Source organism: Bos javanicus, chromosome 11 (assembly GCF_032452875.1).
Source record: "Bos javanicus breed banteng chromosome 11, ARS-OSU_banteng_1.0, whole genome shotgun sequence".
NCBI classification, from domain to species: Eukaryota; Metazoa; Chordata; class Mammalia; order Artiodactyla; family Bovidae; genus Bos; species Bos javanicus.
Window position 1 is genome coordinate 105,452,228 of NC_083878.1, and position 18,021 is coordinate 105,470,248.

Sequence of the window (18,021 nt, forward strand, 5' to 3'; positions counted from 1 at the left end):
CTTCCCATATCAGCGTCCAGGAGTCAGCAGGAATGTTTGAAGTGTTGCTGGGTGTCGGGCTTATCAGTGGTTAAGGGCTGTGTGATGACTTCTGGTGGACAGTGTCTTTGGTTCCTACCTATAAAGGCACTCCGCTCCCATCCCGCTCTCCAGACCCTCCAAACGCTCCCCCGAGGGCTCTCTTGTTACTCATTTCTGCACAGCACTGTTTTTATTCCCTGGTAGACAGACCATGTAGACCAGGGAGAAACCAAGATTAAACCTCCACATTTTCTGATGAACGGATCAAGCAGTAAGGTGGAAATTCAGAGAGAGAAGTGAGCGCTGATGAGACTCTAGGAGCCTTTCCAGGAGAAGGCTGCCTGTCCCAGGCGGGCGGCCTTCCCCTCCAAACTCGGCCTATTTTTAGAAGCCGGCTGAATTCATTTTTCAGGCTAGCGATCTTGGGGCTTTCACGTGGCTGCCCTCGGGCCGCTGAAATGGCCCTCTTGGGAGTGAGGAGAGAGGACGAAGAGGCCCCGGGAGCCCTGCTCTCCACCACGGAGTGCGGCCGCTTCTGTGCTTAATTCCTTCTTCAGAAAGACCTTGACCCGGAGATGGACCTGCTGAGCCAGTGGCAGTGGGGGCGGGGGTGGGGATCTGCCTCTAACCAGCGCTTGGCAGGCGATTCAGGGAAGCAGCAACCGAGGACCCCGCCTGTTGGCGTCCTGAGGCAGGAAGTGCCACTCAGTGGCTGCGAGGCTCAACCAGGCACTGACCACTTCTGGTTTCAACCTCCTCTCCATCTGTACAACAAAAGCAGGGGAGTCCCTGTGCCCTGGGGTCGCTGTGTCAGTTCACGTCACAGGTTGTGCCACGAGCCCGGCACGGAGGAGGTGGCGGGAGCACTCACAGGCAGGTGAGGAGGTCGCAAGGGACAGACAACGAGACAGATGACAGGCAGCGAGGCAGGCGGAGGGCAGACCACAGGCCACAGGTTCTGCTGCCACCTCGGCCACACCCTAGGCTTTCACTCAAGCTCGGCAACTTAAAGCCCAGCTACTACCCGTGGCTGCTTCATTTAGTCTTTGTTTTAGGTACAAGTAGGTACCCTCTTAGCAGGCTGTCTGCCTTGCTGGGAGCCGGCCTAGGAGCATAGCACAAGGAAGCCAGCCGCCCACCAGTGCCGTCTTGGGCAGGCAGGACTCCTGGAGACACAGCGTCTCAGGGGCCAGCAGTTCTTCCCCGGCCCCTGCCCACCCCACGCCCCGCCCCCCTCCACCTCGCCCTTTGTCCCGGGTCTCATTCTGCCTGCAGGCCCCTTGCTCTAGTGAAGAGCATCTCGGTGACCCTCCTGCTGTGAGACTGGGGACGAGGGTCCCCCTTCGATTTCCCCAAAGTCCTCTTAATTAGGTGTCTCCTTTTCACATCCACGTTGCTGACAATTCCTGAGCCCAGAACATGCACAGGGGAGGAAAAAAAACAAACCAGGGCTGCTGGTTCCATCGGTTTCTGTTTCCATTTTTAAATCGTTCTCTCAGTGGGATTGTGTGTTTTTCCTAATGGCCCAGCCAGAACTTGAATCTGAAACTCTGATTTCAGGAGCTGGACCCTGGGCTCGGCGTCTCTCAGGAGTCCTTTGGCTCCCAGGCAGGGGAGGCAGGACTGCCCGGCAGCCCCGCCCCCGAGCTTTCACTGCATGCCCCCTCCCACCACCCCGGCCCCTGCAGTCAGCAGCCTCAGGGGCTAAACCAGCTGCAGAGATCCATCGCAGAGCCACTCGTCCACATGTCCCGTTAGCACCAGAATTTTCCTGTCTGTAAGATAAGAGGTGCGTGTATGTGCACTCAGTCATGTACAACTGTTTGTGACCCCTTAGACTGTAGCCCGCCAGGCTCCTCTGTCCATGGGGATTCTCCAGGCAAGAGTACTGGAGTGGGGTGCCATGCCCTTCTCCAGGGGATCTTCCTGACCCAGAGATGGAACCTGAGTTTCTTACATCTCCTGCATTGGCAGGCGGGCTCTTCACCACCAGCACCACCTGGGAATCCCAAAATAAGACAGGAACTAGCTAGTTTTAGGGCTCCCCCAAGTCAGACCATCCGTCCTGGACCTCCAGTGCTCAAGGCCTCTGAGTCAAAGGTCAAGGAGGCAGAGAAGGGGGCCCTTACCTCCTCCCCAGGGGCCTGGACGGAGCCACGGACAGTGGATAAATGAGCACACGAGGATTTACATTCAGCTTTGAGAGGGGACTTCAGGGTGTCTCACTGTGCAGGGAGGCGGCCCCGCCCAGGTGGTCTGTCTGCAGGGACCTGTCTGTCTGAGGGCCCAGCATGGCCAGCTCCACTCTTCCCAGTCTGGACGGGATAAAAGCTGGGACCGGGGGAGACAGACCCAGTGGGCAGTCTGGGGACCTGTCCGCCTGCCTCTCGGCCATCAGCCCCTCAGTCTCGCCTCTGGCCCGACTCCTGGGTGGGCACGGCGCCCTGGGCCTGTTCAGGCGCCCATCAGAGACCGCGCGCATGTTCAGAAGTGACCTCCTTCTAGGAAGAGCAGGCGCCCGAGGGTTTCAGCAGAGGGGCTGCTGGGGACAGGCACCCCCCTCCCCCAGACCATCCTGGCTCTCAGGGGCCCCAGCTGGGGGTGCTGTGCCCCCTGCACTAGCCTCCTCTGAGATGCACCTGCTGCCCCTCCCTGGCTTCCCAGGCCTGTCCCCTTCCCAACCCCCCACCCCCTGCCCAAAGCCCGAGCGCTCCTGACAGGTGAGGGACACTTCTGTGAACTGAATGTGCCAAGGCTCGGCCTCACGGCTCTGCCGTGGGGCTTTTTTAGATCCTGTCAGTTCCCCAGGTCTTGGCAGAACCAGTCTGGACAGAGAACCAAAAATAACTCTGTGACTCAAGCAGGGCCGGCGGCCTGCAGCCCCGGAGGAGAGCAGAGCCAGCCTATAACCAGGAGCTGGGCGAGCGGGGCCCCCTAGGCGGTGGGGCCCTGCTCCGCCCGTCCACCTCCTTGACTATAAGGCTCCCTCACAGGGGCCGGGGGAGACCTTGCCCAGGGCGGGGCGGGGCTTGCGCTGCCGCGGACGCCCTCACCGCCAGCTCCCCCTCTCCGCAGCCCCGGGGGCCGGACCGGCGGGACCGCCCAGGGCAGCCCCTCCTGGACTCAGCCGCCGTCTCAGTGTGAGCCTGTGGCCACGGCAGTCCCTGGCACGTGACTCATGACGGGCATCCTCCTAGGAGCTCCCGCTGGTTCCTGGGCTCATCCCACGCCTGCCTCTGAGGAGGGTGTCCTCCTGACAGATAAGGAGGGTGCACTCGGAAGCGGCCCACCTTTATGCCCGTCCACCCGTCCCTCTGCCGGGTCAGTGGCAAAGCAGGGGAGGTGGGGGGCTCTGGCAGGCGCACAGTTATCCCTCTCAGCTCCTGAGAGGCGAGTCATTCATTCATTCATTCATTCATTTTGGACAGCTCCAGGCTGAGCCTTGCGGGGGACGGGCATCCCGGGGTGTCCTGTCGGGCTGGTGAGACCCAGACATCCAGGTCTACGCCCCAGGGTGTGCAGGCCCCACCTGGGTCGGGAGGCAGGGTGGGTACGGTCCAGAAGGAGGCGGGCCCTGCAGCAGCATCAGTGTAGGTGACCACAGAAGAAGAGGGGGTGGTCTGGCTGTCCTGCTGGGGGCTCAGCCCAGGCATAGTCGCGGGGGAGCGGAGACCTGGGCCAGCAACGAGTCGTGCTGGGTGTCCACCCGCCGTGCTCGCCCTCCGAGTGTGTGGTAGAGGATGGCTGTCCGTCCCCTTCGGGGGAGTCTGTCCCCTTCCGGGGAGCGCGTCCCAGGCCGGGTGTGGCCGGTGAAGGTGGGGCAGAGCATTGGTGATAGGGACATCTCGCTGGGAGGCGTGCTGTAATGAGTGCCAGCGGGCATCCCCCCGGGGCAGAACCGTGGTGCCCTGGGGTCGGTCATGGTGCCTTGAGACTCCTTCCAGGGGCCGATGGGACCACCGTCCCAGCTCAGCAGTGGGGAGGACTCCAGACCTTTGGGGCTCTCAGGGAAGACCACGCTCTCTCTCGAGACTTCCAAGGACCCACTTACTTTCTCCTCACTTCTGGGCGCCGTAGACGCGGGCTACCTGGATGTAACATCCATCTGTACTCCGCTGATGAGGGTGTGGACAGGGCTGGGCCGACTTGCTCTCTGCAGTGACCCCAGCCTGTCTGCAGACTCGCCTCCCTGCCGCACCAGTGAGGGCCGGGGCCCTGAGAGGACAGTATTTAAAAAGGCAAATTCGGAATTACTCCTGAAAGGGGAACAGGCAAAATAGATCCTGGGAAGGGATGGACAAGTAAAAATAGTTGAGTTCCTTTCTCAAATCTGGGCCAGAGGCAGCAGCCCGGGGAGTGGGGCCGCGTGACTTGACGGAATTTGGGGGTAAAGCCGCGTTTCTTCTGCTTGCAGTCGGCCCCTGATCCCTGCCCACAGCCTCTGCAGCGCCCGGATGCAAGCTGTCAGGACAACACCAAGACGGGGTGTTGGTGGCGGGGGCGGGGGGCCCACCTCTCCAGTCTTGCTCAGTGATGTTTATGGATGTACCCACCCAGCTTTATTTTAGGGAGAAAGTGGGAGGCGCCCCAGACACTGCAGCAGTGGGCGTGGGCCTCTCCCTGGGACCAGCTCCCGAAGCTGGGCCCACCTCGCCTGGTGGGACAACCCCCAGCTAAACCACAGTCCCCCTGGTTAAGTCACAGGCGATCGGAAAACGCACGGGTGTTCTCTGAGCTTGGCAGACCAACCTTTGCGTCTGCTAATACGGCGGCAGTGTAGCAGAGTGGGCAGAGCCAGGGACACACGCAGGCCGGGCCTGGAGGAAAGGGAGGCCATTGCAAATGGCAACGACCCCACAGGCAGCGCCTGCCGCTGCCTGCGCCCAGGGGCCACTGGGCTTTGGTGGCTCAGGAGCCTTCTGTCCTTGTGAGGCCAGCTGAGTTCACTTTTTCCTGAAGACTTCAGGGCCATGTGCACAGGTTGGCATCCAGGTGGCAGGAGGGGTATTTCTGCTGGACACCTGGGAGTGCGGGCTTTCAGCTCAGCCTTGCCCGAGCTTCAGGGTGACCCCAAGGACATCCCAGCTGGTCGGTCAGCCTCCAGCCTCCACCTGTGTGACGGGAGGGCGCCCAGGGCACACCCAGGGCGCTGTCTCCCCCGTGTGTCATGGCAATGCCTTCACACTCCAGCCCCCTGGCCCCGGACGCCTCCTCCAGGCAGTAAGGAGCCGTAGCCCTGCGGGGAAGCTCACAGGCCCTCCAGCGGGAAGGAGCAGCCTTCTCCTGTTCTGGTTCTGACTGTCCGGCCCTTTCACTTGGCACCCAGGCTTGGGTAGACTTTCTCCAACAGCCTTAGGAGGTGCGGGTGCTGCTGCCCCCACTTCCCGGAGGAGAAGACGGCGCCTGAGCAAGGCCAACCCCCACCCCCACCCCAGAGATGTAGTTCTGGCATCCCAGGCCTGCCTGAGGCCTGGAGGGCTGCACCTGCCTCTCCCCACCCGCCCTGGCCTCGGGTGCTCTCTGCCTTAGGGAGGGGACGGCCTCTTTGCCCTTTGGGGCTGAGGTTGTCCTGGGAAGAGCAGGGCAGGCAAACCTGGTCGCAGCCGAGGGCGGGGTGGCATGGGCGTTAGGCGAGGCACTCACCGTCCCGCACTGGGCCCTCTCTTCCAGCGTGTGGCAAGCTGACCGGCATAAGTGACCCTGTGACCATCAAGACCTCCGGCTCCAGGTTTGGTTCCTGGATGACTGACCCCCTGGCCCCAGAAGGTGATAACAGGGTAAGTGACTCCTCCATCGGGCCTGGGTCTGTGGAATCTGTGGATGAGCCCCCTTAGGAAGGGGGCAGGGGTTCCGGGGGCTTGAGGGAGCCGCCCGGGTCCCTTGCTAAGGTCCCAGTGCTAACCCCGAGTCAAAGACTGCAGGGCGGGTCCTATGTGAGGATGACCGTGGCCGGGACGGCGTGGGGCGGGGAGGCCTGCGACCCCCTCCGCAGGCGCGGCTCTGCCCCTGGGAGCCAAGGGGGCCCTCTGGGCTGAAACCTCCCACACTCCCAGCCCTGCCCCCACGCTCCTTGAGAAGAGAGTGGTCAGGCCTTCTTGTTTTAATGACTCCTCATTTGTGTTTCATTTGCCATTCCTTTCATGGCTGATAGAAACTCATGTTCTCCTTTGATTTAGGAAAAAAGCCGTGCTCTTTTTTTCCTAGACTCGTCCCCCTGGGTAAAAACCTCATAAAAGGAAAGAGGCGAGCAAGCGCCACATCTGTCTTGATGGGGATGCGGGGGTGTGGGGGGCGGGGGGGAGGGCAGCCGAGTTCTGTGGTTGGCGTCCCTTCGGGGTGTGGGGAGCAGAAGGGTGGCTGGGAGGGTGGCGCCAGCCGGCTCAGCCCGGATGGCGACCCTAACCGCAGCGTGTGGGAGCCTTCCACCGAAGGGAGCTCCCGCACGCCCAGGGCTCTGGTTCTCAGGGCAGGGGAGGCGCTGTGGCTTCCCTGTCCTTCGGTGGTCCACCAGCCTGACCGCTGACACCCAGAGTGAACCGGCCATCAGCCCGGGGCCTTTCTTATCTAGCCCCTTGCCTAAAAGACGTTTAGAAAAGAAGCACTTAAAAAAAACCTCAAGTCTCCGCAGGCAGACTGAGAAAGGAGGTTAGAAATGTGAGCTCCTGAGCCTGGTCTGGAGGATTTTTAAAGGGAAGGAATCTTGAGACTTGGTCTTTGTACCTCCCCGGCCCCGCCCCCTTTGGACGCTCTACCTCCCCGGCCCCTCCTCCTTTAGACGCTCTACCTCCCCGGCCCCGCCCCCTTCACTCGCTCTACCTCCCCGGCCCCGCCCCTTTAGACGCTCTACCTCCCCGGCCCCGCCCCTTTAGACGCTCTACCTCCCCGGCCCCGCCCCCTTTACTCGCTCTACCTCCCCGGCCCCGCCCCTTTAGACGCTCTACCTCCCCGGCCCCGCCCCCTTTACTCGCTCTACCTCCCCGGCCCCGCCCCCTTCACTCGCTCTACCTCCCCGGCCCCGCCCCTTTAGACGCTCTACCTCCCCGGCCCCGCCCCTTTCGATTCTGTACAACCCCGCCCCCTTTAGAGGGCGTGATGGCTTCTGTTTCAGTCAAGAATCTGCACGGTGCCTCTGGCACAGTCCTCCTTCTGGGGGAGACGCCTGAGGGACCGTTTCCCGCTTCCTAGCGGCCTGTGCATCTTCTTTATTCAACAACCTCTACCTTCCCCACCACCTCCCCAGCAGCCCCTTCCCACACCTCATCCTTGGGGGCAAAGGCGCGGGGCTCTGGGGGGTGGGGCCGTCTACAGGCTGCAAACCTGGGAAACGACCGAGTCGGGGATTCTGGGGGTGATGTTCGTTTTCATTTTATTTTCTGAGTCGTGACAGGGAGCTGGTGCTTGGATGTTTTCTAACAGCTTAATTGGCCAATGAATTACCAGTTAATTACCAGGAAACGATTTAATTGGCCGAATGTTACCCTATTCTTCAATTTCATCCTCTTCCCCTCCCCCGCCTCCCCGAAAATGCCACTTTGGTTCTGAATTCGGTTAGGAGTGTGCTCTTGTCACAGATGTGCGTGGAAATATCAGTAATGCCGACATGAAAACAGGTGATGGCGGCAGACCCCGGGAGCAGGTCCCGTGTGCCAGGGGCCGGCAGAGCACGTCGTGTGCACATGTTGGAATAGCGAGAGGAAGCAGTGCTTCCCGGACGGAGCGACAGCTGTGCCCAGCCCTCAGCTGCGCTCCCGTGCCTGGCCTTGCTGAGTCCCGCAGCTGCCCTCCAGCCAGATATCATCTGTCTCCCCTTTGCTGATGGCAAAACCAGGGCCAGAAGCCTCACATGAGTTGCCCAAGGTCTCAGAAAAGGCTGGTTAGTGGTTTTATCAACCATTTATTAATCTCTGAGGTTCAGGCTGTCTCCCAACTCACCCTCCTCTCCAATGCCCTGTCCCCACCTCCTGCTGGGTCACACACACCCTGTGACCCAGCAGACTTGTTGGGATCCGCGAGCCAGAACCAATGACCTTGGTGCTGCAGAGGACGATGAACCCCAGGCTGGAGGATTCCACCCCAACTGACACCACAGATGTGCCTCTTGGTCCCCAGGTCAATGTCAGTTTTATTTCTTGTGGTGGTGTTCAGTCGCTCAGTTGTGTCCGACTCTTTCGACCCCATGGACCACAGCATGCCAGGCTCCTCTGTCCTCCAGTGTCTCCCGGAGTTTGTTCACATTCATGTCCATTGAGTCAGTGATGCCATCCAACCATCTCATCCTCTGTCGTCCCCTTTTCCTCCTGCCTTCAATCTTTCCCTGCAATCAAGATCTTTTTCCATGAGTGGGCTCTTTTTGTAGTGAGCACTTGTCAAATTATCTTGTCTCAGGTAGCGAGTACGCAGGCTCCTAGAAGCCCCCTTATCGTGAAGACATCAGTTCTCAAAGGCATCAACGTGGTGAGGGAGGCTTTTGGAAATTAGATATCTCTTTTCTGCTTGATGAGTTTGATTACCCTCCAGGAAGGGGGGCCCTGGTGATGGACGGAGGGCAAGCAGGAAGGTGGGAAGAGGCCTTGGTGGGAGCCGGCTCCTTAGGGAGGGGATCAGCTCCTGGCAGGGCGCCCTGGGGCCCTCCATGACGCTGGGCAGTTGGCAGCCCTGCCTCAAGCTGTAAGCTCAGCACAGCCGCCAGCGCACAGCGACACATCCCGGGGTCTGGCCATTGATCCGGAGGACACCGTTGTGTTTTGATCTTTTCCTTCTCTGTCTGATTTTGATCACACACATACACACACACAAACACACACACAGGAGACCAATAACTCACTCCAAAAAAATAAATCAGTGTCAGCTTCAGTGCAGGAGGCCACAGGGGTGAGATAAGAGAGACTGTGGCTAACAGTGGGGTGGGGAATTGCCTTGGGACCCCTGTCCAGGGGCCCTCGAGGGGGCTTTCCTGCCCCCTGCCTTTGTGCTGAGCTGTTAGAAGCACGTTAGCTCATTTACTAAGCGCCAGTCGGGTGCTGGGCTCCCGTGGTCCTCACCCAGCCCAGAAGCAGCCATTTTCTCAGCAGTGACCGGCCCATATACTTCTTTTTATTTTTTCAACTATGGTCACAGCCAGTAAGTTTCATGACCTTTTATTTTTTGTGGTTCTAAATGTAAAGAAAAATGCAAACGGGTTAGTATCGTCCTATAAACTTTTCATGTGATCTCTTGCCTTCCATCTGAATACTACCTTTATACATTTTAAGAATATATTTAAGTTATCAATTAGTCAATTTATTAATCACAGTCAGTGAAACTGAAAGAAAACAGACATCATTCTTGATCTCAAAATATTTAAAATTAAGATATGGAAACAAAACAATTACTTGAATAGTTAATGTTATAGAAATAATTCAAAACAGTTTAAAATGTCAAAAGATATTGTGCTTATCACTAATTACCAAAACAATTATACACCAACCAGTCTGATGGGAATTAAGTATCAAAACTAAAAGAGTTGTTGTTGTTCAGTCACTAAGTCATGTCCGACTCTTTGTGACCCCATGGACTACAGCATGCCGGGCTTCCCTGTCCTTCACTATCTTCTGGAGTTTGCTCAAATTCATGTCCATTGAATTGGTGATGCCATCCAACCATCTCATCCTCTGTCACCCCCTTCTCCCGCCCTCAGTCTTTCCCAGCATCAGAGTCCGCTCTTCGCATCAGGTGGCCAGAGTATTGGAGCTTCTCTTTCAGCATCAGTCCTCCCAATGGATATTCAATGTTGATCTCCTTTAGGATTGACTGCTTGGATCTCCTTGCAGAACCAAGGGACTCTCAAAAGTCTTCTCTAGCACTACAGTTCAAAAGCATCAATTCTTCAACATTCAGCTTTCTTTATGGCCCAACTCTCATGTCCATACATGACTACTAGAAAAGCCATAGCTTTGATTAGATGGACCTTCCTAGACAAAGTGATGTCTCTGCTTTTTAACGTGCTGTCTAGATTGGTCATAGCTTTCCTTCCGAGGAGTAAGCATCTTTTAAGTGGCCTGGTTGCCACCTCCACTCTAGGTGTGGCATCTCTGCTCTAGGCGTGGTGTTTACCGAGGAAGAATCCGCAGGTTGCTTTGTTTTTTCTGGAGAGAAGACCCTCGTGGATGGGGGCGCTTCTGGAGGGGCACGCTGGCCTCAGACTCAGTGAGGGGGCCCCTTACTCCTCAGTGAGGGGGCTCCTCCTCCCACTCGCCCGGGACCTCCCTTCTGTCTGCAGTGCCGCCCTGGGTGCCCCTTGCCTGGGGTCGCCCTGGCTGCTCACCCTCGTGTGCCCTCAGCTCTCGCCTCCTCGCCCGGGCCCCGCCATCCTTCCTGCAGGACAACACGCACAGGGGGCTTCCGCCTGTGTGGAGCGTGGCCCTGAGGTCACCAGCGCCCGGAGAACCAGAGGCTCTCAGCCCCCAGGTCCGCCCGAGCCATCCTGCTGGGTGGTGGTGGTTCACCCTGCGGGCGCTGTGGTCACACCCAGGAGCGAGCTGCTGGAAGGTCGCTGTCTCCCCCCACCGGAGCCTGCAAACGGAACCTGATTTGTGGGGTCACGTGGGCATTTCAGAGGGCGGCCTCGGGGGTCTGGGAGGAGGTGGCCCAGCGAAGGCGGGCAGCGAGTGCGGTGGACTGACCTCTGACCCTGGGTGAGACCCTTCCCTCTGGGCCTCTCCAAACTGGGCGTTTGGAAGGGGTGGTCTCGGGGACCCTGCAAATGTTAGAATCCCCTGGAGGCTGTAACCAGCCCACACCCGGCTCCACCCACAAGGTCTGTGTGGTTGTTCCAGGTGTGAAAGCTCCCAGGGGCCACAGCCAGGTGCAGGACACTGGTTCCAGGCCTCAGCGGTTCTGGGCAGCATCCCGGAGGGGACGGGACAGGCGGGGATGCGGGACGGGCGGGGGGACGCAGGACAGGCAGGGATGCGGGACGGGCGGGGGGACGCAGGACAGGCAGGGATGCAGGACAGGCGGGGATGCGGGATGGGCGGGGACGCAGGACAGGCGGGGATGCAGGACGGGCGGGGATGCGGGACGGGCGGGGGGACGCGGGACAGGCGGGGATGCAGGACAGGAGGGGATGCGGGACGGGCAGGGGGACGCAGGATAGGCAGGGATGCAGGACGGGCGGGGATGCAGGACAGGCCGGGGGACGCGGGACAGGCGGGGGGACGCAGGACGGGCAGAGGAGGACAAGGCATCTGAGGTGAGACCGCAGTGAATGCAGAGGACTGGAGAGGGGCACCTGCTGCCATCAGGGCCTTTGGGGGCCGTGATGAGCTTCTCTTTCCGCACAGAGGGGCTCACAGGGGCTTCAGGCCGTCAGGCCGAGAGCTGGCTGGCAAGCATCTGGCGCCTGTGCTAACTCTCCCTCCCGCCCTCAGCTGCATCTGCCCAGTCCTGGGCCCTGTGTCCAGAGGGCCAGCTGATTGGAGGAAAGGGCCTTTCAGTCAGTTCAGTCCTCAGTCATGTCTGACTCTTTGTGACCCCGTGGACTGCAACACGCCAGGCCTCCCTGTCCACCACCAACTCCCAGAGTTTACTCAGACTCGTATCCATTGAGTCGGTGATGCCATCCAACCATCTCATCCTCTGTCGTCCCCTTCTCCTCCTGCCCTCAGTCTTTCCCAGCATTAGGGTCTTTTCAAACGAGTCAGTTCTTCACATCAGGTGGCCAAAGTACTGGAGTTTCAGCTTCAGCATCAGTCCTTCCAATGAATATTCAGGACTGATCTCCTTTAAGATGGACCAGTTGGATCTCCTTGCAGTCCAAGGGACTCTCAAGAGTCTTCTCCAACACCACAGTTCAAAAGCATCAATTCTTTGGCACTCAGCTTTCTTTATAGTTTAAAAGTCCTTAAAACTTGGATGCTGACTTCACCCAGCTCTGCCCACAGGACAGAGGTCCAGGGACGCATGAACCCAATCAGGTCCCACACCACTCATGGGGGCAGCAGAGAAGGGAGCATCTTCAAAGAGCTGTGAAGGGGGGCTAGGAGAAGGTGCAGAGGGGGCTGTCACTGGAGCTCAGTCTTGAGAGAAGCAGTGAGCTCCCCGTCTGAGAGGCAACCAAGAGGAGGTGCGGTGTGAGAGGAGCACCCACCTGTCATCTGTGCAATTCTGGCGCCCTCTCGGACCCCCACCCAGCCCCGCGTGCCCTCTAACCCACAGCACTGAGGGCTGCTCCTACAGACCAAAGACAATGAACAGCCTCAGATGAGACCCAGCTCTGTGTGTATTTGAATCTTGATAAAAACAGAAAGCACATCTGTCTCTAAGCATTGAATGGGTGTCTCAGGAGCAAGGGTGTGTTTTTTTGTTGTTTTTTTAAATTTTTAACGCATGTGTAAAACCACGTCTGAAAGCTCCCCCATCCTTAATCTCTGCTGCAGCCAGCAGAGCCCTTGACGGATAAAGCAGCTGTCTTATTGCCAGACAGATGCACCGGGAATGGCATTAGCCTGGCAGATTTTCCTCTGACTAACTGCATTGCTTTCTAATTTGCTCCCAGATTGGTTGAAAATGACTAAAGCGTTTTGTACAAAGTCTAGACATTTTTCGAGTCAGCTGGCGTTTAAGCAATCATGGGAGAGCTCTTCCTCTGTAACCCCTAACTTGGGCCTCGTTGGGGTGCTGTCGTGGTTGGATTGCGTTCAGAGCCCAGGGAAGCCCGGATTCCTCAGGGAGAGGCACTTGCCTGGGACTGGGCGTGACTATACGCACAGCATCCCTTCTGCCAAATTAATGACGTCCCCCCACCGGGCCGGTGAGTCTGTCCGGCCCGCTGTGAGGGCCGGCACGGAAGGAGAGGCCTGACGCACGTGCCCCCAGGGTGCCCAGCGTCGCCCTTCCTGGTGACCTTGAGAGTGGTCAGCCTCACCGACTGGCCGGTGCTGCGGGCACGCGTCCTCGTGCGGGCCCAGGCGGCTGTGCCCTCGGCCCAGCATCCTGTGGAGGGCGATGTCCTGCGCTGATGGGGGCCAGCCTTCCCAGAGGAGGCAGACCACCTGCTGTGCACCCTCGCCCGAGAGAGCAGGGAGCAGGCAGATGGCCCGCTAACCCACAGCCTGGGGGCACCCAGACGGACGCTCTCGGGGGCCTGTAGTGGGTTCTGCCACCACCCGCCTAGCAGGAACAGCAGAGGATGCCTGCCGGCCATGCACACAGCCAGGCTGTGGGTCCCACATCCATACTCGCAGTGTCCTTCCCCAGACTGGACGCTCCTTCCCTATGGGGAGGTGGCCCCTGCAAAAGGACCCCATGGGTGTGGAGGAGGGACGTGACCTCGTTTAGTCTGCTCTCTCTCTTCCAACTCCCGCCCTGGGCGCCAAGTCGCCAGAGCCCCAGTCTGGGAGGCGGTGCCTTCCCGGGGTGGGGGTCCCCCTCCTTCAGCACCACTGACGGGTCCGCTGTCCCCGCAGGTCTGGTACATGGATGGCTACCACAACAACCGCTTCGTCCGCGAGTACAAGTCCATGCTGGACTTCATGACCACGGACAACTTCACGTCCCACCGCCTCCCACACCCCTGGTCCGGCACAGGGCAGGTGGTGTACAACGGCTCCATCTACTTCAACAAGTTCCAGAGTCACATCGTCATCCGGTTCGACCTGAAGACGGAGACCATCCTCAAGACGCGCAGCCTGGACTACGCCGGCTACAACAACATGTACCACTACGCCTGGGGCGGCCACTCGGACATCGACCTCATGGTGGACGAGAACGGGCTGTGGGCCGTCTACGCCACCAACCAGAACGCCGGCAACATCGTCATCAGCAGGCTGGACCCGGTGTCCCTGCAGGTCCTGCAGACCTGGAACACCAGCTACCCAAAGCGCAGTGCCGGTGAGGCCTTCATCATCTGCGGGACGCTCTACGTCACCAACGGCTACTCGGGTGGCACCAAGGTTCACTACGCCTACCAGACCAACGCCTCCACCTACGAGTACATTGACATCCCCTTCCAGAACAAGTACTCGCACATCTCCATGCTGGACTACAACCCCAAGGACCGCGCGCTGTACGCCTGGAACAACGGCCACCAGATCCTCTACAACGTCACCCTCTTCCACGTCATCCGGTCTGACGAGCTGTAGTGCCCGCCCCGGCCCCCGGGGGGCCGAGGCTCCGCATCCTCACCCCCCTGGAAAATCCTGTGGAACAGCTGCCAGGGTAACGTGGGTGAGATGAACAAGGCTCGTTTTGCAAACTCATCAGCAGCGTGGACTCTGCGTCTCGGGGGTGGGGAGGGGCTGGGGAGGCGTTGCCCCCACGTTTCTCCAGCTCCAGCCGGAGGGCGCCCGATGTGGGAAGAAGCCCCCATATTGACGGCTGGAACCACAGCCCCAGGGCTCCCCGGTTGCCCCACCCGGTCCCCCTTTCTGGTCAATATACTCAAGACATAAGGCGATGACTGTTGGCCAGCTCTCACCGAGAACAACCTACTGTTAGGATAGCATGGACTTGTCCGTAGATTGTGGTCAGCCTGATGGACGTGAGTGTCGTGTCTCATTGAAGCGCCCCCCACCCCCGTCCGGGCTGTGCTCGGCGACAGCGGGGCAACGTAGACTCGTGTAGCTGCATCTCATCACCACCGCCGTCCTCAGCCGTGTGTCGTGTCTTAGATGAACCGTGCTGAGACTCCGAGAAGCCCGTGGACCCACGCCTAGTGCCCCAGAGCGGCGGCCGGCGCGCGTGGACCCCCGCTGTCCGGACCCCGAACCCCGTAGCCCCATCGTGCAGTGTCTGTCTGTTGCTCCCTTGAGGTGGTGACGTATCTCTTTAGCTGATGCCATGAATGTTGTAAATGCAGTGCCGTAGTTTGGATTAATAAGTGGATGGTTTTTTGTTTCTCAAAAGAAAAAAAAAACACACATCAGTGTTCTCCCTAGTAGAGATGATCGAGGTTGATAATCATTAAAGGAAATACCCTCTTCTCGTTAAATTATCTTAAATAGTGTAACCACAGAGAAGGGCTCCTCTCGGGAAACTCTGGTTTCCAAAGGGAAAGAAATGCTCCTGTGGGCAGCAGTGTGCGGAAAGTACATTTTTTAAGTAAAAAAGAGGGAAACTTTGTACTATCCGATTAAGGAACAATAAAAATATTAGGAGATGTGTTTGCTTCATTTGTCATTTCGGAAGGGTTTTGAGGCCGGGTTCCAGTACAAGTGTCCCTCTCGGGGGAGGAGGTCAGGGCGTGGCTGGGACACAAGGCCCACGGGGTCTCTCGGCGTCTGGCCCCCGCTAGAGGTCGGAATTCAAGAATCGCCCTGGAGGTCCCTGCCCCTGACCCCTGTCTCAGTCCAAGGACAGCCCCACTGGGAGTCCCACCCACTCCATCCAGACAGGCTCTTCCAAGCCGCCACTAGAAGGAACTTGGGACAGGCACCCACTTCCAATGTGGCGGGGGGCGTCTGCAAAGACCCTGCCGAGAAGTGGGCAAAGGTGAAGCCAGGCCCTCTCTGGCCAGTTAGCTTGCTAGGAGGATGGGGGGTCCAGGAGACGAGTGGCCAGCCCCACCTGCACTCCCCTGAGACAGAGACCCTCACGCCTCGGGGGAGCCCAGGTCACGTGGCCAGGCCTGTAGCTGCCAGGTCGGGCCCCGTTTCTGAGGGGACCCTGAGGTCTGCACAGGACAGGGGCGTTCAGCAGTGCCCTGGGGATTCGCGTGGCGAGAGGAGGCGTGTGCTGCCTGCGTGCCGAGCCGCTTCAGGCATGTCTGACTCTGCAGCCCCACAGACTGTAGCTCCTCCATCCCTGGGATGCTCCAGGCAAAAACACTGGAGGGGGTTGCCATGCTCTCCTCCAGGGGATCTTCCGACCCAGGGATGGTACCCAGGTCTCTTACATCTCCTGCACTGGCAGGCCACCTGAACGGTCCACAGAAGACACGGGTCAAAGGAACTCCCTTTCACAAGACGGAGTTCAGGGCGGCCTTCGCACTAGAGGTCAAGGCAGGGGTGGCCTTCCATCCCGGCCCCCGCCCTCTGCTCTGCTCGAAGCCGTGGCCTCCTTGGCAGGGTGGACGGCAGGCCAGTGGTGTGGGCCTGGGGAAGAGCCAGTGCCCCCCGCAAGCTGGGCCCAGCTGGCACCGCACCCGAGCCAGAGAGCGGAGGAGCTGACGTGCCCTCGGAGTTGGCACAAGGGTGTCCAAGAATGGCCAGCTCTGTCTGCGAGGCCCCTCAGAGTCTGGAGCCGCCAAGATGAGCCGGGGAGCCGGTTGGGCGAGGAGGCCACAGGGATGTGGGGCCAGTTCCTGCCGGTCACAGCAATGCCCTTGGGCTCTGGTCCGTGGTCGGGAGAATGTGGGATGAGACGGAGGGCAGAGGCACACTGCTCGACCCCTGAGCCCGCTGGTGAGGGACACGCCGAGGAGGACAGGCATGACCCCTGGCCAGGGCTCACCTGCTGGCGGGGTCTCCTGGGCATTTCCCTGGATCACGGTCAGCACCCCGGTGAGAAATCGGGTGGGCCCTGGACCATGGGGAGGGGAGAGACAGAGTCAGAGGACCCAGGAAAAGTGCAGGGTGGGGGTGCTGGCCAGCAGGGCAGCCTGGGGGAGGGGTGGAGCCTCGAACGGTCCAGGGCCGCTTCACCCTCCCCGCCCCGGCACCAGGTCTCCGCGCACACCGGGCCCTCAGCTCCCGACCACACACTGCACTGTGGGTGGACAGGCCTCCTCCTCCTGGCTCAGGCCCCCTCTGACCCCAGCACCCCCAGCCTCCCGCTCTGCCACCCGTGAGGCCCACGCAGCAGGCCACCTCCAGGCTAACCTCAACACCCTCGCCTGTGCCCCCACATCCGTCCTCGCCTCCCCAGCTCGGGGTTCCGCCTTCCAGAAGCTTCTCACTCCCCATCCCCAGACGGGGTATTGCTTCTCCTGTGTTCCTTTAAGTCCTTCCTTCGTCCCGTACTCCGGGCTGCGCTTCCTTCCGGCATCTGAGTCCCTTACGCCCAACACATTCTGTGAGGTTTGCCGTTGTTCAGTTGTGAAGTCGCATCTGACTCCGCACAGCCCCAGGGACTGCAGCACGCCCGGTCTCCCTGTCTGTCACGATCTCCTGGAGCTTACTCAAACTCATGTCCATTGAGTTGGTGATGCCATCGAACCATCCCATTATCTGTCGTCCCCTTCTCCTCCCGCCTTCAATCTTTCCCAGCATCAGGGTCTTTTCCAGTGAGTCAGCTCTTCGCATCCGGTGGCCAAAGTATTGGAGCTTCAGCTTCAGCATCAGTCCTTCCAATGAATATTCAGGACTGATCTCCTTTAGGATGGACTGGTTGGATCTCCTTGCAGTCCAAGGGACTCTCAAGAGTCTTCTCCAGCACCACAGTTCGAAAGCATCAATTCTTGAGCGCACAGCCTTCTTTATGGTCCAACTCTCACATTCGTACATGATACTGGAGAAACCATAGCTTTGACTACACAGACCTTTGCTGGCAAAGTAATGTCTCTGCCTTTTTTAATATGCTGTCTAGTTTTGTCATATCTTTTCTTCCAAGGAGCAAGCGTCTTTTAATTTTGCGGCTGCAGTCTGTCTGCATTGATTTTGGAGCCCAAGAAAATGAAATCTGATGTTTGTGAGATTTGGGCGTTTTTATTCATCAAGCCCAAGACAAAATAATCCAAAAAATCCTTTCTTGCTTTCTTGTTGCTGTGACTGGGTTTCCTTCGTCAGATGCCCTGACCCCTGACGAGGTGGGGCGGGTAGGAGATGCCTAAGCTGAATTATAGCCTCATTAGCTGGACGTCCTCCGCCACCGCAGGACGAGCTGCAATTAAATCGTTTAGAAGTGGGAGGCCCTTCTCCATTCATGCTCCAAAGTCACCTCTGGGGGAGCCGTGCAGAGTCCTCTGCCAGAGAGCCTGGGGCTGGCTCGTCGTAGAAAAATCCCAGCTTCAGTGAGACAGCCTAAGAGGCCACCGACTTTATTCCTCGGTGGGAGTCTGCGCGGGGACAATCAGACCAGGATTGT

The 18,021-nt window shown here is 59.0% G+C and overlaps 1 protein-coding gene across 2 annotated transcripts in view; it reads left to right on the forward strand.

Moving 5' to 3' along the window:
• OLFM1 (olfactomedin 1) overlaps window positions 1-15,159 on the forward strand; it is a 38,320-nt gene extending 23,161 nt beyond the window's left edge. For both annotated transcript variants that reach the window (XM_061434166.1, XM_061434165.1), the window contains exons 5-6: window positions 5,692-5,798; window positions 13,467-15,159. In XM_061434166.1, the coding sequence (XP_061290150.1) occupies window positions 5,692-5,798; window positions 13,467-14,141 (782 nt within the window). In that variant the 3' untranslated portion in view covers window positions 14,142-15,159. The remainder of the gene's footprint in view (window positions 1-5,691; window positions 5,799-13,466) is intronic.
• The last annotated feature ends 2,862 nt before the right edge of the window (window positions 15,160-18,021 follow it).